This window comes from Marmota monax, unplaced genomic scaffold, assembly GCF_021218885.2.
Source record: "Marmota monax isolate L192 unplaced genomic scaffold, Marmota_monax_Labrador192_F-V1.1 WCK01_AAM20220418_F8-fsc00365, whole genome shotgun sequence".
NCBI lineage: Eukaryota > Metazoa > Chordata > Mammalia > Rodentia > Sciuridae > Marmota > Marmota monax.
The window spans coordinates 672,967-695,340 of record NW_026694544.1 but is presented as its reverse complement, the minus strand read 5'-3'; the positions used below and the strand labels follow the sequence as shown (position 1 = coordinate 695,340).

The following is a 22,374-nucleotide window of genomic DNA, read 5'->3' as shown; positions in this document are numbered from 1 at the left end:
TCTTTCTAGTGATTTTATAATAATATTTGGAGAAATCAAAGTTCATTTACCTAGAACTGCCATCACTGTGCCATGCTCTCTCTTCTTCTTCAGAAGTTCCACCACTGACAGCAACCACTTCACCTTCCTAAGATATTGAAGACATATTTTATTAAATCATTTTAGGAAATAACATGCTGTGATTATAGAATATCAATGACAAAATACTAATGATGTTGGAATATTTAAATTAAAACCTTAATACAGCTTAATTTTACTCAAAAAAGTAAGACAATTAATGTATATGAAGACATAATACTCAATAATACTAGATTCAGAAAACTCAGATAATCAACATTTTAAAAGCTTCATATCTTCTAAATTGAAAGATATCAAATTCCAGTTTATATTTGAAATTAATTTCTACTTTCTGGGCCTTTAAAAATTAAGAATTTTTTTCTGTATATACTTTCATAACATTAAAGTTAGGCACATTATGTTTTGCCTAATATTATTAAAATAGTTTTATCATACAAAACAGGATAATCCATCTCTTATCCAAATGGAAAAAGATTAAAAAATAGCAAGACATTACTTCTCCTTAGTAAATATTAATTAGTGAAGACATTTTCTTCAAAAAAGTCAGGTTTTTGGTCACAAAATCTTATATAACTTCTTTGCTCAAATAAACTTTAAGCTCCAATAACAATAGCCCTTTATATTTATTAAGCTTTTACTGTATGTCAGAAATGGCTCCAAGCACTTTTGTCTATATCGTCCCATTTTGTCTCAACAAAACTGTGTTGGTGGTAAGAAGCAGCTTTAATATAAGAAACTACAGCTTAAAAAGGTTAAGAAATTTGCCCAAGGCAGCACAACTAGTAAGCAGTAAGGCTTAATTTGAAGCCAGATTATTTTATTCCAAAGCTAAGACAACTTTCTATTATGGTTCACAGTTAAAACTTGGTATGCATATTTGGATCATTCTTCAAGAGGATAATGGGATGTATTATTCATTTGTGATTTAAATAAAATGATATATTTTGGAGGAAAGTTTTCCCATTTTGATGTCTTAATGAAAAATGTGAATTAGGACCATTCCAAAGAGTTATGAAAATTACAGGTCCATGCCACTGTTCACAGCTTACCGTGTTCATAGAGAATATACTTAGAGAATTCTCATAATGTCTAACACCACTTGATAAAACACTGCTCCAAAAGTGAATAGCTGTCAACATCTCTGAAACCCTGACTTAATTAAGGGGAAGAGAAGTGATGATGAGGGAAGAAAGGTTAGGGACATGGTTTTAAGTACTAAATAAGATTGGTTTTGTGACTACAAACTGATTGCCTTTGCTAAGAGAATGTATATTTTAGAAGGGACAAATTTATGGATGCAATTATAAATGACGAATACTAAAAAAAAATATACATGCACACATACCCATCAAGGCTTTAAACGGTTACCATAATTAAAAACTAACCAAAACTGTCAAAAACCTATTGATTCATTCTTATAGTTACATTATACAAGTGCATCATGGTATTATTTTAAAAGTTTGGTATTAAAGTAAAGGGAATCTGCATTTAATCCCAGCTATACCATTTAATAGTTAGATGGATCTGAACTCTAAACACCTTTGAACCTCAGAACTCATACATAATATGATTTGTTTTATGGATTTAAGATTATGAATATATATATGCCATGCCCAGAAGTCAATCATGGAAGTTATCAAAGTGCTGAGATCTTACATCTGAAGAACTAGTGCCATTTTCTATCTCCTCCAATGGTCTAGGAGTCTCTTCCAGTGCAGATCTTGTACGATAATTATGTTGATTTGCTTGTTGCTTTTTGGATTCCCCAAGATCCAGGAGATGCTCATGAGCATGATTCTGAAAAAAATAAAATGAAATTTATTCATAGTATGCTTAAAGAATAGACTTCTTAATTTAAAAGTTCATTTTTTCATTATTAAAGAACTCATTCATATATATCATGGAAATGGACTAGATTATAGTATGAACTATATATTTCAACATTACATCAAGTTAAATCACAAGATAATACACTGAAATTTACTTGCTAATTAATAAGTTTAAAATATCTTTTTTCCAAGTAAGTGATGTGAAGATTCATGATATAAGACTAAGACAAACAGTGAACTCTTTATTTTGTACTTACACCAAATCTATAGAACTGATTAAAAAAAAAAAAAAGAACAATGGACTATGGGGCACATATAACAGGCAGAGGCCAAATGGAAAACAAAACAGTGATTTTTAAAAACCAAAACTATCCTGTCTATGTTTCTTTTACTGGAGATAAATCCGAGAGGTCATCTGTCATAGATGAGAAAACAAGCAATAATGAAACACCTGACAAAATCCACACAGTGACAGAGATTAACTCAACAAACAAGAATATGCATCTGAAAAAATAAGTTAATAAAGCAATCTCAAAGGCAAATAAGAAAGTAACATATCCATGAAATATGTAAGTAGAATTTTGTAGAAAATTATAGAAAAAAAATCAGTCTTGAAGTTAAAAAAAAATACTATCACAACTGAGAATGAAATAAATATTCATATACAAGGATACAAGATTTACTCCACATAGATCATCTGTAAAAGAATTACTAAATGGTTTCATAATTTTATAGAAATTTGGGGAAATACATAAAGGTATAAAAAGAAAATAATGTTCAATGACAATGTCACTAATTTTGACCAATCAACTTTTAAGAATTTAATATATCTTTTTTCTTTCATATAACAAACATTTCTACTTACTCAAATCTGTGTCATTAAAAATTCTTACTGAATTTTTAAAGCTTTATCCATAATACCCACTTCTATAAAATAAATTCCAAATCAAAGAACATAAACATTTTAAATGCCTCAATACATGATGCAGTGAAGGAGAAAGCCAGCTGTCAACCAATATTACTTCTTTCCCTTTCCCACAAACAAAAAAACAAAACAAAACAAAAATAATTTGCTTTATTTATTGGGCTTTCATGTGGCTACACTTTTGGCCAATGAGGAATCTGGTACAATATTATTGAGCAACATCAAACAGCCTTCCTCAGGAGAACACACGTGGCCCTTTGCAACTTCCTCTCTTGATCATCCATCCTATGACCTTAAATGAGGATGTTGGTAGTTTGAGGCCTGAGTCAAATCCAGGAGTATCAGAAAAATGAAAAAATTCAAGTCCTCAACAATTAGGGTGCCATATGAGGTCTGGATTATTCACTTTAAAATTTTGATATATTTCCAATTAAACTAAGTCACTGTGAGCTGGGTCAGAAAATCAGTTAACTTTGTTCTTTAGGTGGTAACGTGGACTTAAAGTTTCATATAATTTTCCTTGATTTTAGACCCAAAGATTTTCAAGCTAACTAAGGGCAAAATAGGCAGGACAATAGATTCTTATGATTCCTTGACAATAAAGTACTGACATCTCTCTCTGATTAGGGCATGACCAACTGAAATTCATTGGATCCAAAAATTTTGCCAGGGTAGGATAACAGAGAATCTGGCAGAAAAAGAGGGACAATCTGCCCCTCTTAATGGGAAAACTAAGAACTTTTATGGCAGTATTAGCAGACACGATTATTTACAATAACAAATAAGTGAAAACAAAAAGATATAACAAAGAAAAAAACCCCAAAACATTGCTCTAGAATATGCAGCCAAGACTGAACTAAAGAGCTCATGTTTAGGCAGATTATAATTTATTAGATTTAATGAGTATATATACAAATTGGCATCTGAAGAAATGGCATGCTAGAAGGCAGGAAATGTAGAATTTAAAAAATTAAATGGTAAGCCATAGATACAAAGAGATAATCAGGAGTTAACTACATAATTTTATTTCATTAATTATCCCATTTAGAGTATTAACATTTGTAATTAAAAAGGGGGTCTTAAAATAGTCATCACCAGTATAACTCCCCATTACGCACAAACACAAGAATGGGATAAAAATTGGAATGGGCTGCACTCCATGTAAGTATAATGTGTCAAAATACACCCCATATATCTAAAAACAACCAATTAAAAAAAAAAAAAGGTCATCATACTTACACAGCAAATTATTAAACATCAAAGCAATTAATATTTACCTTTGAAACACTAAGTATTTTATTCTCTTTTGCAACAGTTAAGTGTTTCCTTTTTTCTTCTGACCTATAAGTCTTTATTTCTTCTTCTCCCTTTGCAGTTCGCCATTCTTCCTGCCGACTGAAAGAGAATATTAAAAACTATACATGTTAATTTCGCAATTGATTTTTCCCCAAAAGGAATGATAGCTTTTAGAGAAAGAATGCTACTCATATTTTCTTTCTGAATGGAAGCATGCAATAAAGTTCTGAGTTTAAATTCTTAAGTCATAGGCTCAGGACATCTAGCATTAAATGACTGGCATACTGGAAAGATAAGATGTAGACTACAAGAAAAACTTTTTCTGCTGTGGTCTTTGGCAAATCAAGTATTAGATTCTGCGACCACAGTTATTCTTAGGGTAAGTATCCTAAGGATTAGAAACTGGACTTTCTGTTTTTTAAATTGAGTATAGGATTTGTACTTTTGATAATCTTGTACACCACACAGATAGCTGGAATCCTTAAAACTGAGGTTCAACAGAATCTTAAGGTTGAACTAATTTAAGCTCTGAAAGACATTATTTTCTTTCCAGTGAGACCCAAGTTAGGCATGACTTACTAAAAAAAAAAAACTCTATCCAGGCATCAAGATGAAATTGAACAGAAAAAGTTGAGGGATATTAATTCTAAACTTTGATTTCATGAAATCTGAACTCACAGAGACAAGAATGTTATTTTTTCACTTTCATTCCTTACAACTTCAAAGTTTTTGAGGTGCAAAGGTATTGAATCTTTGAACTTTCAATTCTCCCAGGAGTTTTCATAATAGGAAAGGATTTAATATTCAAACGCAGAGCACCTATATATTGCTGAAACTTTATGACTAGATATCAATGTTATTTTACTTAACAGCAACTTTTCCAATGTGTCTCATCATAATAATAAAGGGAAAATGAGTGAATTTTAAACTTGTGAAAATGACAGGCTTTGGATTTAACTTTTCTTTGTTCTTTAATTAAACTTTGTATTGAAATATTCCCAGATTCAGATACAATTATAAGAAATAATTCAGAGATATTTCTTGTATCCTTTATTCAGTTCCCCTCAATCTTGTAAAACCATAGTATAACAGCACAACTAGAATGCTGATACTGATAACACACTAATCTTATTCAGATTTCTCACTTTAATTTCTATTTACTTCTTTGTGTTTGTTCTATGAAAATTCATCATAAGTGTACATTCGAAAATCCATCACACCAGTCAATATACAGAACATTTCCATCAGCAGGAAGATTACTTGTGGTGTCCTTTTCTTAATCAAACCCACCTCAGCCCTGCCTCCCCCCACAATCTTATCAACTACAAATCTATTCTTCATCTCTCTTTCATAATCTTAAAAAATGCTCCATAAATGGAATCATACACTATACAACCTTTTAAGATTGTTTTATGTATCAATGGGTTTTTCCTTTTTATACCAAAGTAGTATTCCACAGTGTGGATGTATAGTTGATTAAACCATGTACTCACTGAAGTACATCTGAACTTTTTCCTGGCTTTGGGGCTTTTACAAAGAAAGTTGTTTATACTTGTATATAGGTTATTGTGTGAACATGAGTTTTCGTTTCTTTTGGATAAAGTAACAAAAAAGCAATAGCTAGGTTACAAGGCATATTTAGGTTTTTAAGAAAGTGCTGACCAGTTTTCCAGCGAGGCTCTACCATTTTATATTCTCATAAAAAATTCTTAAGGAATCCAACGGTTCTCTATATCTTCCCCAGCTTTTTGTGCTGTCACTAAAAATTTTCGCCAGATAGGTATGCAGTAAAATTTCCTTAGTAGCTCATGATTTTAATATCTTTTCAGGTGTTTATTAGCTATTCTCTTAAGTAAAAGGTCTGTTCATGTCTTTTACCCATTTTCTGACTGGATTGTATTATTTATTATTGAACTTTAAGAGTTATTTATAATGTTAAAGATATTAGCCCCTTTTTAAAAAATATGTGTTTGTATTTAATTTTATTCACAATAATTAGTCTGGTTTATTTAAGAGCCTTTTAGAATCAAACTTTAAATTAGCTACCAGGGGCAAATTCTAAAAGATCCCCAAAGAAAGTGTTAGGGACAAGATCTAGGAAAGCCAAACTAAAAATAACCTCTAAAGAGAAAGCCAGAGCCTTGCTTGACCTTGGGCTTAATGGTTAAATACAATGGTAAAGAGATAAAAGGGTAGAGTATTTAAAGAGAAATATCTTTATTTCTCAAGTTTCCTTCCATGTGCAGAACTTCAGGCAAGTGAGCAATCATACCTCTTTACTCATTCCTCTCCAGGGGAAGCATCTACTAATTAACTGGTATGCTCTAGAAGGAAAATCCAGATTAGGATGGCCCAGCCCTGTGCAACTAATTGCAATGTATATATTCTGCTTTGCACTTTCAAGAAGCAAACAATCCCAGTGGTTTGGAAGTCTGAGGCAGGAGGATCACAAGTTCAAAGCCAGCCTCAACATCTTAGTAAGACCCTGTCTAAAAATAAAAAAATAAAAAAGGGCTAGGGATGTAGCTCAGTGGTTAAGTGCCCCTGGGTTCAATTCCTGGTATAAAAAAACAAAACAAAACAAACAGATAAACCAAATGTCTCATAGAAAGAAAAATATGATGACCATTGGCTATTTATGTTTCAGGTTTAGTATTAAGAAGCATAGTCTCCTGCAAATAAAAGTCACATCCTTCAAAACTGTACCAGAAATAAAAAGTAACATTCTGATTTCCTATGTGTCTTATTCGCCTCTATTATTTTTCAGTTAGTTCAGAATTCATATTGAAAAGTTGATGTTATTTATTAGACCCCCTTTCAACATTAGAATTAAAAACTGAGAAAGGAGCCAACTAAAAATGTATGAGTTAGTTAACTTTTTATTAAGGACATCTGTATCATAATATAAGTTACTACTCACATTTATATCTTAGGTAGATATTTAATCCTAAATCCCCAAATTCTAAGTATTGTCCAATCAAAAAGCTTAACCTATATGATTAAATCTAAAAATGTTAACTATATAATTACTATTATATTTTGATTTTAAGAACTAGAAAGTCTTAAAATCCAATTCTCAAGTCAGTATTAACTTAGATTCATAAAGACCTCATTCATGAATATTTTATTTCCCCATAGTATGAGAAGAGGATTATGTCAAATCAATTTTAATCCATAAATGCATATTTTAAAATTTAAAAATTTTAATATACAAGATAGTTATATATTTTCCAGTAAATGGTTTTTCTTTATGCCTCTGAATAATATGATATATATAATTCGTGAAATTCATTAAAAATCCCAAATAATAACAAGTATATAAAATGTGTTTAAGATATAAATAAGACAAACTAAGATTTATATATCAATCTTATGCTACTCAATAAAATCTCCTGTTTGGTAAGTTCAAATTAATGGGTTTTTCCTTCCATTTATCTTGGCACATTCCATCTCATACCACTTACATGACTTACTCCTGAAATGAACATATTTAAAAATTTTTCTACAGTCAGAAATAGCTTAAAATACTAGCTTTTCAGATAAGTTTAAAAAAATTATAAGGCTGAAAAGATATTTTAAAGACTATAATTCAAAATGAAAGCAAGCAACTATGGTATATACAAATTAACAATTCCCTTACCTGGCTACACCAGCTGACAGCTCAGGTACTACCACCCTTCGACTCCATGCTACAAGATCCCGCTCTGTGGCTATCTCACTCCTTGGTGCATTGCTATGCATTTGCCGTACACCTTCAATTTGTCCACTACGTCTTAGTCCTACATTTGGTGGTGAATGTACCTCTGAGGTAGAACTTACAGATCCTAAGTTTAAAAAAAAAAAAAATTAGTATGGTAAGTTCTATTTAGTCATACTTCTCCATTAGTTTGTAACCGGAGAAAAAGAGTCAAAATTGTTCTATTGTTCATATGAAACACAATATTATAACCACTAATTAAATTGCTAAATCACAGACAAAAGGTTGATAAAAACAAAATATGGTTATGGTTTTTCAGTTGTTAATTCAATGAATCTTAAGTATGAACTGTTAAGACCCAAGCACTATAAGTAAAAATCATTACTTCATAAGAAGCAAAATCAAACTGAAGGACATTTATGGTTCAGTAATTTGTTTTGGCTTTTTCAAGCTTTATAAAAAGCAACAATAAGGGTGATGAGCTATTGAAAATGTGGCTGGGAATATAGCTCAGTAATAAGGCACTTGCACAGCATGTGCAAGACTAAGTGTTCATTCCAAAGCACTGCACCCCGCCCCCAAAAACCACTCATTTCTAATGTTTTATTACAGAAAACTTGAAAAAATACACACATTAAAAAAAAATCAGTATCTATAATTTAAAGCTTCATATTATGAACATTTTCAGAACATTAAACTATGTACAAAAACATGACCATTTGACAGCCCAATATTTCATTTTATAGATGTAACATATTTCAGAATTTAAAATATTTCACTTAAAATAGAACTTTTGCTTACCTCTACTCAAGCGACTGGTGTTACCAATACCTGCTTCACCAGAACGTCTGAGGTCTTGTTCTTGTTGTAGTCTTTGAATCATGCTGTCCAGGGGACTGATTTCCTGGTTTGCTTGCTGACTTAAAACTTGGTTTAATCCTATAAAATAAGCACAAAGATATTAAGAATATTTCAGAAACTCTTCAAACCATTTTACTTATCAACCTTGGAATCTATAATTAAATGTAAATTTTGTTTGGTTAAAAGACCTAAAATTAACAACTATAAATGCTAAGAGTAAAGCAAAGAAAGAAAGAAAAAAGAGAGACAGCAAGAGAAAGAGTGTGTGAGAGATGAGTGCACACATACATACCCCCATATTAGTCCATTAAAGGTAATGATTAGAGTGAGTATAATAACTGCTTTTACTATGTATTTACCAAGATCCAGGCACTCATAATTGTTAATTTAATCAAGAATGTCATGAGCTTTGTAATGTTTTGAACAACCAATTAAAAAAAAAAAAATTCTCCCAAAAAAAAAGAAGGTATTATTAATTCTACGTTAAAGACAACAAAAACTAAAATAATTATTAAAACTCATACATCAAGGAAGTGGCAAAAGTAAAATTTCTATTTAGAGCACAGTTTCTTAAAAAAAAAAAAAAAAAAAAAAAAGATCTCATTACCTATGTTCTCAAAAGAACTTTACTGCTTCATTTATGCAACAAATTTTTGACTGTCTACTTTGTGCTAGTAACTATGGTAAGTACTGGGGATACAGTGGTGAGTAAGAAATGTCAAGATCCCCACCTTGCAGGAGCTAACATCCAGATGTGGAAAGTAAGTAATATATCTACAGATAAATGCATATTGTGAAAGATGTTAAAATAAAGAGGGTGATAAGACTCTTAAGAAAGGGTGGGTATGGGGAGAGATGGGTAATATCTGTGTCGAGTTGGAACTTACAGAAGTTGTTTTTAAGAAGTTAATGCTTTAACTGAGACTTAAATTAGCCATGTGCAAAGCTAGAAAAAGTTCACTCCAGATAGTACGCAACAAGTCCAAAGGCTCTAAGACCCAAAAGAATTCTGTGTATTTTGATTCATCCTACTTTTCTAGCATCAACTTTTACCCATAATAATCACAGAGGACCACCTGACACTTCTATCTTTCTAACAGAAAATACTACTTGACCACAGAATTTCCACTGTTAAGGATAAACATAATAAAATCTTAACTCCTCCTTCAAGCGTCAACTAAAAAGCAACCTTCATATTTACTCCATAAAATCTTCCCAAAATACCTCTTGATAGAATTAGCTGCAAACCTCTTTCAATTTCATACCAATCTATACATATCTTAGTAATCAGCCTAGTATGTAACATAAAGGAAAGTTTGGGCAATAGTTAGTTCCTTAAAAACGTGTACTGTCTTTTAAGAATCTTAATATTTTCTAAAGATAATACAATGCTATATATATAAAAAAAATTTTGATGATGCTGAATAAAATATAAGAATATAAGACATATGAAAATGTCATGGGAGTAAAGAAAGGAGCAGTTAATATTCGATGTGCAGGCATATAAACTTAATTGCAGCAGAATTTTAGATTGGGCTTAAATTGGGAAGACAGAAGAATATTTTAAATGTAGTGGTGTAAGAAAGGTACAAGGAAAGAAAAATTACATGTACTAAGCATATGATATTTCATTTTCTAAAATTTTTTTGTTAATTATACATGGACACAATATCTTTGTTTACTTATTTTTATGTGGTGCTAAGGATTGAACTGAGTGCCTCACATGTGCAAGGCAAGCACTCTGCCACTGAGCCATAACCCCAGACCTGCTATTTCATTTTATAGGAGAAAACTATAATTCAATAAAATAAAATTATCCACATCACAAGGTTAGAAAATTGTAAAAGCTCAGAGGCAAAGCTGAAATATCCATATGTGTTTTCCTGATTTGCTGTTGGGAAAACAAGTCATGTTTGAATATTGATGAGTAATTGGGCATATATCAAATTTACAACTGAGGAAATATAAAAAGTGTGCTATCCAGTGTCAATGCAACAAAACTGCATTCGAATTAATTTATTATAATAGACAAGATTTACTTTTATCTATATTTCAATCAAAAATTATTATTGATCTAGATTTGCAAATAGAAATATAGTTCATAATGATGCTACAGAATTTCTGAATAAAAATTTTCTTTTGTTCTATTTTTATACTTAAGAAATCCAAAATAATGATAGTAAAGTTTTTTTTACTCTGAATTTTGTAAATCAGAACATTGAAAAATTTTGTGACTCAGTATGAAACCATAATTACTGCTAAAGATTCTTCTGTGATCCACTATTAAAAACTAGTTTCTCTTTCATTTTTGAGCTCATGTCTGCTTTATACACTAAGAATAGCTTGGTGTGAAAGAAAGAGCAATGAACCAAGAAGCAGAGGTAAGGTTATTACTCTGTGATCCTATGACACAATACTGTTAAACTTCATTTTGTCAACTTTAAGGATCAAAATACTATAGATAGAAGGATTAAATATTATATATGAAAGTTTTTTATATATTATTAAATGGAGAAAAAGAAAGCAATGATAATTAAAGTGCACTGATATTTTAATAATAAATGAGTCCTTTCTTTATTTCCCTGTGCCTGAAATCCCAGCCCACAAACCTATTTTGAGACCTGAGCAAAATTTGACTCTTGCCCACTACAGTACCACAAACTGAAGGCATTCTTCTGATTTCAGTCCAATGACCAATACTTCTCTAATACTGAGACTTCTGTAATCTGAAGATCTGCTTAGACAAATACTAGTTGTTCTCAATTCTTTTGAGTTTATACAGTATCCATATGCTGAGGCACATGAGTTTCACATACTTAGGATATCAAGTCTATACTCCTCTGTACAAGTGGTAGCAAGGGCAATACTTTTAATGTGTTTCCTTACCCTCCATTCTAAGTGGGCATGCAGGTGTCATTCCAAGAGCAGCCCTTTCTATCCATTATGTCCACCTTCAATACAATTTCATAACCAATCCTTTACAAAAAAATAAGATGGGTTTGCTACATTGCAATGGGAGTGATTTTACTGTGCTTACAAAATGTGAATTCATTATTTACTCATCACAAAATCCACTTAGAGATTTTGTCCATTATGTTAGTCTAAAACAAAATCATTTCACAAACTGTTCTAGTTTAAAATACAACAATGCATAATGATATGACTGGCTCAATCTTTATAGAGCTTCTCCATTATTTTCACTTAATAAATCAGTGTTATACTTGTCAAATAAGGAGGAGTCTGTAGACCTTATCTCCATTATTTTAACTCCCGTTCAATTTGACTTTTACACTCTATTACTTCACTGAATAGCTCAACACTCTTCAACCCTATGTTACTTCTCATAATCGTTTAAAAGTTGACCACTTCTTAAAATACTCATCATTGTGAATAGGCAACCTAGTTATAGCTTCTCTCACATACTTTTATTCCCTTCAACAATATCAATCACAATTTTTCACCATGCCTTTGTTTATAATTATGCTTACTCATCTATCTAACCCATTCTATGATACCACTGATCATATTTGTTTAATTTCCTATTGAATATCCAAGGCTTAGCAGGTCAGGAACAAAGGAGATTCTCAATAAGTGCTGCTTAATGAATAAAATAATTGAATTGATTCATCACACAGCAAATATAGGGACAAGTCTATTAGTCTTCAGAAGACCTAAGCACATATGAACCAAAATTATTGCCTTAAATCTCCATTTTAATTATCTAATAATTCTTATGCATTATTCAAAAAAACTTATATAAAACACTACTTTTACTTTTCATTTCCTGAAAACAAAGTTTTACTCAATGAGAAATTTTTAAATATTTCAGTGGAAAAAAAAAAAATTTGGCTGTCTCTAAAAATAAGCACTTACCTGAGGAAGTGACCCCCATCTGCGGGATGAGTTGCTCCTCTCTGCAGTTTTCACGACCAGGAACTAATCTTTGATATCTTGATGGATGAGGGTTACCATCAACATCAACCAAAAATGGTGGAGGCATGAGATGGGGTGCCTGCTGAGTCTGTTCATCTAATACAAAATTGTTGGCATCACGGATAAGAGGCCGATAATCACTATGAAAGAACATCTGATCTGCAATCTGTAAAAAAGGTTCAAAAAAGACTGGAAAAATTAAAATTTAGTATTATAAAGATTTTACAAAATTTCTAATGAGAAACATTTTAATACAAATTATGGCATTAAGCAACAATTTAAAGGCATTTTCTGGATCTGGAGATGTAGCTCAGTTGCGGAGTGCCTGCTAAGCACCCACATGTGAGGCCTTGGCCCAATTAAAAAAATTTCTTTTCTTGAATTAATTGTAAGCAAACTTTGTATTTTTCACATTAAATTTTAGGATCAGAAAAAGCGGCTGCTTTCTCTGGAACAGGTAGAGATTGTATATATCAAAGAACACAGGGGTAGGAAAGACGGTGGAATGTGATGGTAAGCATTACCCTAAATACACATAAAAAGACACGAAAAATGTGACTCTACTTTATGTACAACCAGAGTTATGAAAAATTGTGCTATATATGTGTAATATTAATTGTAATGCATTCTGTTGTCATATATAACAAATTAAATTTTTTTTAAAAAAGAGCTACCTTTAAAAATAAGTTATTCAATTTTAAATGTAATAGTAAACTCAAATCGAGGCATAAACCATACAATTCACAGAGCTACCATATCTTAATTCCTTAGGCATATAGTAAGCATGGTTTATTTACTTATTTAGGGTGCTAGGAATTGAATGCAGGGTCCCATGAAAGCTAAGTGCATACTCTACCACTGAGCTACACCCTCAGCCCCATGGTTTCTATAATATTAATATTAAAACTAACATAACAAGATATTCTAAGAGTGAGCATTTTCCCTAAAATTTTTGTGGTAATATAAAATTAATATGCACTCAGCCCTAACACATCTGATATCAAAATTTTATTGGTTAATTTGTAATGTCAAATTAAAATTTTGCTGTTCTTTAACCTTTTATACAACTCCACAACAAATAAATAATTAATTCTTTTACCCACTAACTTTAAAGACAAGATCTTTGGTAAAAATAAAACAAGAAACATTAGTTACTATAAGTGGGTCATAAAATTTTTAGAGAATCACAGGAAAGTTAAAATTCATATCCTAGGTAAAATGTATATTATTTACATAAATAAAACATTTTACATAATTTCAAAGAGCCTTTCCATGGACAGTATCTTTCATCTCCAGTTAAGATATGCCAAGTTAAGAACTCATATATAGTTTGTTCTTAAAGACTCAAATCTAGTTTGCTCTAACAGACTCATTACCTAATTACAGAACAGTAATATTTTAAGAACTATCTTCACCTTCCTTTCTAAAACACAAATTACCAGACTAGTTAAAATATGGTTATTGACTTAAAAAATGTTGATTTCACCCACTTCAAAACAATACAACTCCTAAGCACCCATGGATGAAAAATAAGGAAATGATGTATATTTATTATACTCTACCTTGTCATATTTGCTACTGGACCCAAAGCCAAAAATTAAAAGATGTCCGTGAGAGTCTGTGCATGCAAAATGCTGACCATCAGGAGAGCATTTGCAGTCAAATACTGCACCATGTCCTTGGCCTTCAATCTGAAATATATTTAACCAACAATCAGAAAATTCCCACTAAAATATTAGAATTTTATGATAAAAGATGTATAAGTATATATCCTAATGAAGTGAAGATTAAGTATAACAAGCACAAGCACAGTACAATAAAATTGGTGAATATTCATGAAAAGTGCCAGATTAACACCCCTGAAAAACAAAGAACCCTATTTATCCACAGACCATACACAATTCAGGAAATAAAAGAACGCCAATCTCCCCCACCCATCGAAGTCTGCTTCACGTTTTTAATCCAGACTTAAAATGTAATAAGCCATACATTTCAGCTATTTCCATCCATTCATGCCCTTTCTGCAAAGGCTGACAAAATGTAGTAACTGTAGCGATTTTTTGATAACTCTTGGAATTAGGAGACAGAGATCACTGCTTACAAAATTCATTTTTTTTGGTAATAAATTCCCTGGTGGTCTGACTCATTTTTCAAATGGTGAATTTCAAAGGTTAAAGAAAAGGTTTTTTTTACCTGATAACTGTTTTCTGTTTTCCAGTTCCATTAATCCAGAACGAATGGATTTCTCCCTGCAACCTGTCAATCAAACAGAGGTGGCCAATCACCACTCTGAATTTTTTGCTCTCAGTGCTTCTTCAGACTATGTTCCAGTTGAAAACTTCTTTAGCAGTGTTCTGAAAGAGGTAAAAATTCTACCCTATCTAAAGCACATCTAGGGACTGAATTTCAGAAACAACTGAAATAGGGAGTTGACTCCCTAACTACAGATGATTTTCGACAAATGCAATTTGGATTTCTGGATTAGCAGAATCGGAACACATACACATTATCAGGTAAGAAATACCTCCTTTCTGTTCCGGTATCCACTGATCTAGAACAAATTGAGTATTATTAGTAATATCCCACGAAATACTTGGAAAGAGTAACTTTTTTGCTTTAGTTAAAACTCTGGCATAAGAATGGATGCACAGTTCATTAAATACACAAGTGAGTTAAAATTCAGAAGAAGAACAGTTGTTTCTCAAGGAAAGTTTGTACTTTGGTCAAAAGATGAAATATCACTATGAAAAGAAGGGCTCTGCCTAAGAAGTTAATACTGCAAACAGGAATTGCCTCAAAAGAAAACTAACTTTTCTTTTCACTTACTGAAAAAGAAGAAATGTATACAATAGTTCTTATTAATCTTGTTTTGGATGGTGACAATGGAAAAGAATGAATAACTTTCCTTAAAATATAAACATATACAAGAAAGCTAATAAACTTGTCTAATGTATATGCACATAAAAACTTACCATAACAAAAATAAAATGAACCATAAGTGAATAGATTTATTTATTGGATATGAAGAAAATTAGAGAATGAAAAGATAACAGAGGAAGGTAGCTGATTATAAGTCTACTTTAAAACAATTCAAAAACAAGAAGGAAAAGAACAATTTCTCCTGATTAATGTAAGGGCATTAGTAGCCAAATAGCATTTGCCAAAAGAGACAGACTGTAAGTAGAAATATCAGGATTCGAATTTTCACTTTTCAATGTTTTTCTAGACAAGATTTTACATGGACTGTTTTAAATAACTACATGAACAAAGTTTATGTCTAGTAGAATTTTACATCAAAAACTCAAAATTATAGAAACTCCCTTAGCTATATGTTGTTAAGTGATCTTAGTCCACTCAAAATTTCAGAAAAACAAGAGACAAAACAAAAAAACAACTACTTTATAAATCCATTCTAGTAAATGCTTCCAAAATGACAATACTATTACAAGTCTAGGTTTACAATTTTAAGTATACCATAGTAGAAAGAAAAAGATTTGAAAGTAGTCCAAGTCAGCAATGCCAAAGGAAATCTAAGAGATTTTCATAAGCATGATATGCTTCCTGTGATATTTAAGCTGTTTTGCTATATATTTTTCTTTTTAGAGGGAGTAGGTGGGCCTAATCAACTCTTTATCCATGCTATCAATATTGTCACATGTATAGTTAGCAGATCTCTACAAGAGTACTTTGGGAGAGATGAAATTTATAAAGGTCTAAAAACGCAAAGAAAAAATAGTAATCATATTTAAGATCATTGAGCATCCTATATATCACATTCCATTTTGAACATGGCAGGCTAGAACTATTTTTTTTTTTAGTGCCAGGCATCTGTTTACCTCTACAGTGACTTTTACATAAGAAAAAAGGTAAACTACATTATTTGGATTAATGACTATTCATTAAAGAAGGCATTATAAGAAAATACTTTATTCATGAACAAATTAGAAAAGGTACCTAAAAACATTAATTAAAAAACCAAGTTTATCTTCAGTAAAGGCTCCTTGCATAATGAACACCCCTACTTACAGAAGGCAGATTAGACTTTCCAAATACTTGTTGATGCAAAGGAGACAAATATTTTATTTTCCCTATATAACTAAAAATCTACTCTTTTGGTGTGTACTATGATTTAAAAGTCACATGAGAAAGTCAAACATTTGTCTCTGAAAAAAATTTGATCTTTTAAAACCACAGTCAAGTATTTATGAGTAAGAATTCTCAAAGGAAAAATTTAATCATAAAAGCACTATTTGAATATATATGCATAAATAGAAAACAATGAGGCAAACCTTCACAAATCAAAAGAAAAATACCTTCTCTATTCATATGAAAGGAATATGGATCTAAAATAAAAGTAAATATACTGCCTAACAAAATAATGTGTCAACATAAAATTTAATATTATATATAGCTTATACTAGTACTTCCTGCATTGCTAGAGCAAAATAATTCCAACAAAACAGAAAATAATGACAAATTTCCAAATGAGTTTTAAATAAATTACTGTTGTAATAAAATGAAGAATACTCATTATACATTACCCAGCGCCTATAAAAATAAAGACCACATAATAAGAAACTCATATACATTAAATAATATCAAGAAATAGCTGAAATAAGCCATGAGATAGTATTTGCCAAGAACTGCAAAAATTTAAAAGAGGAATTAAAAGAAAGAAAGAAAAAAATATGCTTGGTAATTTTATATATATATTTTTTAAAGCAGAAGATGAGAGGACCACATATTAAAACAATTATTTCCCTATTAGAAAATTCTTAGACTGAAGAATTATAGAAATATTAACAAGAAATGAGTAGTATAACCTTTGTTAGAAAGTTTGGAGATTTATTCATAATGAACTTTAAAAAAATTCAATACAAAAATTTCTGAGATGAAAGTTTTGCTGATGACAAAATTACTGTACTTAAGAAAGAATGTACAACTTCTAATATAATTTATGTGAAGCAGAAAGATCAATGATTAATGGAGACAGAGGAATGAGGTCTAAGTCCAAAGAGATCTGTTCATCAATAGTGGGCAAAAACATCTCATCTGTCCATGGAATGATGGAGAATATTTAAGTGATCATTATAGATTCCTTTCTAATGCACTACTATTTGATATTAAGGAAGACTTATTGGAAGAACTGAACAAATGTGGAAATGAAGTACCTATGTCAATTCATGCTAAAATGACAGGGTCTTAATTATTTAAATCATTAGAAATACACAGATAAACAGATCTGAGCATTAAGAAGTATGTACTTCTTGAGGGCCTCAACACAAAACAGGAAAATTTTAAAATATGGGCTTAAGCAGAATTACACTGTTAAGGAATTATTTTAATTCTATGACCATGATCACTGTTCTTGTTTTGTGCATTTAAAAAAAATATATAACATTAATTAGAAGAAAACATCTTATCTAGAAAACATTTCAAAACTTAAAATTGTACACCTTTTAATATACTCTAATAATTTTATGATAGATTCATATACCAAGAGTCAAATAGCTAAGTAGTGGAATTTATACTAAGAATTGTCCTACTTAGAATTAGAAGTTCTTCTTTATGTGTAGAGAATTTTAAGAGTTAAATAAAATTATTGAAAATTCTTTATGATAATATTATTACATAACTAAGGACAGCTATTTAAAACCAATGGTATCAAGATAAAGAAATTTTTAAAACGCTATATGCCTGGTTTGATTTTTAAAAAAAGATAAGTAGATTAGCTCTAGATTGTTGTCAAAAGAAAAATATTATAAAAACAATTCATCTTCAAATTTAATCGCATTTAGTTTATCTATAATCTGATACTGAAGATAAGATAGCGATATTATATTCATCAAGTCTCCTTGAAATTTACTCTCCTTTCATGTCTCTAGCACAACATAACAAGATGTCTTCCCAACCTATTCCTTCTGGTTGTTTATCTCTTCTCTACTAAGTAAGTATATTTTTCAGTTTAGTTCTAAACCTTCTAAGCTATCCCAATTTCATAAAGAAGGAAAAACCATTTGACATGAGAACACTTCAACATTTCTTTCTCTTTACTCCTAGCCCCTCTAATTTGTCTCCAACTGCTGGCTGGCCATTTTCACATAGGCAGCTCAACATAATAAACATATACTAGAAATGAACTAATAAAATAATCAATTCTTGTTGGGCATACTGGCATGCACCTGTAATTCCAGTGACTCAGGAGGCTTAGGAAAGAAGATAAGTTCAAAGCCTGCCTCAGCAACTTAGGAAGACCCTGTCTCAAAATAAAAAATAAAAAGGCTGGATATGTAGCTCAGTGGCAAAGTGCCCTTTAGTTCAATCCTCATTAACCACACACCCCCCGAATGAATTCTTCCTCAATGTTTTAATATTTCCATTAAAAATACATTTGTTATCAAGGTCCCCCAAGTGCACTATTTTGAATACATTTATTAAATCTTTTCTCCTTGTTACTGTTCAGAAACTGTCACTACCTTTGTGATCAGTCTTGTACCAGACCCAAAATACCAAAACTTAGTTTTTTCCCCCTTCAAAATTTCCCACTACCTGTCCATATAATTTTTCATCCTTTATTGATGAAAGTAGTTCTCCCCACATCCACACTGAATTTCATATCTGAGAGCTATGACTAGCAGCCCAACTATTATTCTCTTACTTTCTGTAATATCCTATAATCACCACACTGTTCACAATTCCTTATTTGAGGCGATTAAAAACCCACCTCAATTTATGATTTTCATCTTATCATCCATTACTTCCAAACTCTGTTTCAAATTACCTAGCTAAATTACTTTTCAAACATATTTTAACATTCACCTTGATGTTTATAATGTTCTTCCTACTTATGAAAAAAACCACATTTCCTTTGTTACTGACAACGTGCTTTTTACCTTTCAAGACACAGTTCTAATTCTTTTAATTTTTTTTTATTTGGGGAGGTGTTATTGGGAATTTAACCCAGGGGCAATTTATCACTTAACTACATCTCCAGTCCTTTTTATTTTTTGAGACAGGGTTTCACTAAGTTGTTTAGGGCCTCACAGTTGCTGAGTCTGGCCTTGACCTTGCAGTCCTCCTGCCTCAGTCTCCTGAGTGCTGGGATTACTGGTATGCACTACTGTGCCAACATAATTCTTCCTTTTTAATAAGGCTTTCTCTGACCATCTATCTTGAACTGATTCTTACACCTTTAGATATAGCAATTGTCTATTCTCGTTTGTCATGCTATCATTTGAAACTATTTAATATTTCAGGTATGTTTCATCTATCCAACCTAACCATTAACAGACTGAAAACAGCCACATGTTTCTCTTCTTTGTGGTCCACATATTTTGTGCTTAACACAAAGTAAGAACTCAAATACATGCTAGTCAAAATGTTTTCACCTGCATGTTGACATTCTATATAATTTGACATACTTTCCCATTGTTTAGTAACTATCAAATCTCAAAACACTCTTGTGATAATGGGTCAGAGTATATCCAAGAAATGCTACATCCAAGTAATTTATCAATAAAATACAGTATGACAAGCTGTAAAGACAAACACTGATGGCAAAAAATCTTAAATGTTTTTGGTATCAAGAAACAGACAAAAGAGAATCTAAAGAACCCCAGAAAACAGAAAGTGTCATTACCTAACTTTTTGATCAGAAGACTAAAGATAATTCCTTAGCCAGACAAGATGAAAATAGGACCAGAGCCTTCAGAGTCCTTTTAAATACACAGGATATAGATATAGTACTATCTTATCAGATAATGACAAATGAGAGAAAGAAGAAAGATAAACTGACTTGAAATTTTTATTCACAAATAATACCACAATATAACCTATACCTATTTTGAGTTTCTTTTTCTTTCTTTCCTAGATATATGCTGCTGTGATTGTCTAAAACTAAAGTATGGGTAACACTGAGAACATGTTAATGTCAGAAGAATTATGCATGTGTAAAAATTCTGAGTGGTAGATTGGCAGCCTCTGCTCATTTGGAACGTTGCAAGGAGAAATATATTGTTCTGGATTAGTGGACACAGGAACATTTTTTTTTTTTTAATCTCTTAAGTAAAAGAAAAGTTAAGAGAACAATTATAAAAATAAGGAAAACTTTAATTAAATAAAAACTGTTATTTGGAATTTACCCATGAAACAACAAAAGTAAAGCAAAAATCAAATTCAATAAAACCGCTTTCTCACAAGAGACATATTATACTCTTCAATTAAAATTAAAACCAGACAGGAGGCAACAACTACATCTTTGAAAAACATGACAGAAAGAGAAAGATATGGAGAAAGAATCAGATATAGCTAGGACTACAGAGAAAAGAAACAGCAAGAGAGAAAGCAAAGGTGCCAAAGACGTGAGAAAAGTTACTAACATGAGTCTATAAATCTCATTCCAAACATCTTTTATTTATTTACTATCTAGTATTCAAATAGTTGAATATTAAGAAACAGAAGGTCTTTCATATCTTTTCAAATTAACATGGATTCAACTGAATTTGCTGTTAAATCTTAGTTGTACTGTGTGGTAATTTAAGGGAGGAAATAAAGGCCCAAAACAACTAAAACAACTTTGTTTTGAGGAACATATAAGATTTTAGTAAACTTCTAAATGTGCCTACTTCTTTTCAGGGAATAGCAATAATACAAGGTCATCAAGTTAAGTCCAGAGACTTTACACACACTTTCAAGTTATTTCTGGGAATAATTTCGCTGCCTCTTAGTATTTAATTGGAGTTTGAAGCCTTTAGAGCTTAGAACAACTCTGATCAAAACAAAGCTATACTAATGTCTACCTCTTGTCAAAATGTGGGATTGCTAAATTAAACCCAACTAGTTTACAATATTCTTAATATACACTATGGGTTTCAATAAAATATGCAAATATTTACTATTTTCCCCTGACTTCTCAAGTTATGCAAGGACTATTCAGCTAAAACATGAATGAATAACTGATGCTAGTTTTTTTAAATTTTTTTTTTAAGAATTTAAATAAGAAAAACTTGAGGCCCAGAATTCATGAATTTTTTTAAAACAGGAATAAAGTTGTCCATTTTCCCTAGGACATTCTCTTTAGTTATTATTATTATTTTCCTGGTTCAGTGAAAGAGAGAAAAAGAAAAAGAGATGAGGAGCAAGGAAAGAAAAAGAGACAGAAACAGAGAGAGAGCGATAAGGAGTAGGGGGAGGGGGAGAGAGGGGGGCTTTTATAAGTTCGAGATTATTTTTAATTAAAGATGAGACGGTGAAAGAGAGGAGGAATACAAGGAACACGTATTAACTATTAAATTTCATGTCCTATATTAGCCTTTTTTACAAACATCATCTCATTTGTCATATATGTCTTATTAGTAATAAAAATAACCCACCTCCCAACTGTTTTTATCATTCAGATCCTCTATGAAGAGGAATGCTAGCAATACAAATAAGTAAATAATCCCATTCGTTTTCTGAAGAAAACTACTAGCAAATTGAAAATCCATTTATAAGATTTTGAAACAAAGTAAAGTAGGAAACTGTTTAAGCATAAAAAGAGCTAAATATGTTTATCTGAATTCTCAACTTCATATCTTTTAATTTTTCAAGTATAAGTCATGGCTTGATGTGGGAAAAATGAATATTTACCTGAACGATCCCTATCAATACAATTTAAAATATTAACATCTCATAACCAACCATTAAAAATTTATTAAAACATAATTATTATAACTTAGAAGTTAAAAGTTCAACTTTTCATTTAAAAAACTTTCTAA

At 31.0% G+C, this 22,374-nt stretch overlaps 1 protein-coding gene across 1 annotated transcript in view; it reads right to left on the bottom strand.

Moving 5' to 3' along the window:
* Phip (pleckstrin homology domain interacting protein) overlaps window positions 1–22,374 on the bottom strand; it is a 126,699-nt gene that overhangs the window by 38,500 nt on the left and 65,825 nt on the right. Inside the window, exons 16-22 of the mRNA XM_046420682.2 lie at window positions 14,182–14,310; window positions 12,560–12,785; window positions 8,627–8,764; window positions 7,769–7,952; window positions 4,110–4,227; window positions 1,735–1,875; window positions 51–127 (exon numbers count right to left, since the gene is read on the bottom strand). Coding sequence (XP_046276638.1) covers window positions 51–127; window positions 1,735–1,875; window positions 4,110–4,227; window positions 7,769–7,952; window positions 8,627–8,764; window positions 12,560–12,785; window positions 14,182–14,310 — 1,013 coding nt within the window. The remainder of the gene's footprint in view (window positions 1–50; window positions 128–1,734; window positions 1,876–4,109; window positions 4,228–7,768; window positions 7,953–8,626; window positions 8,765–12,559; window positions 12,786–14,181; window positions 14,311–22,374) is intronic.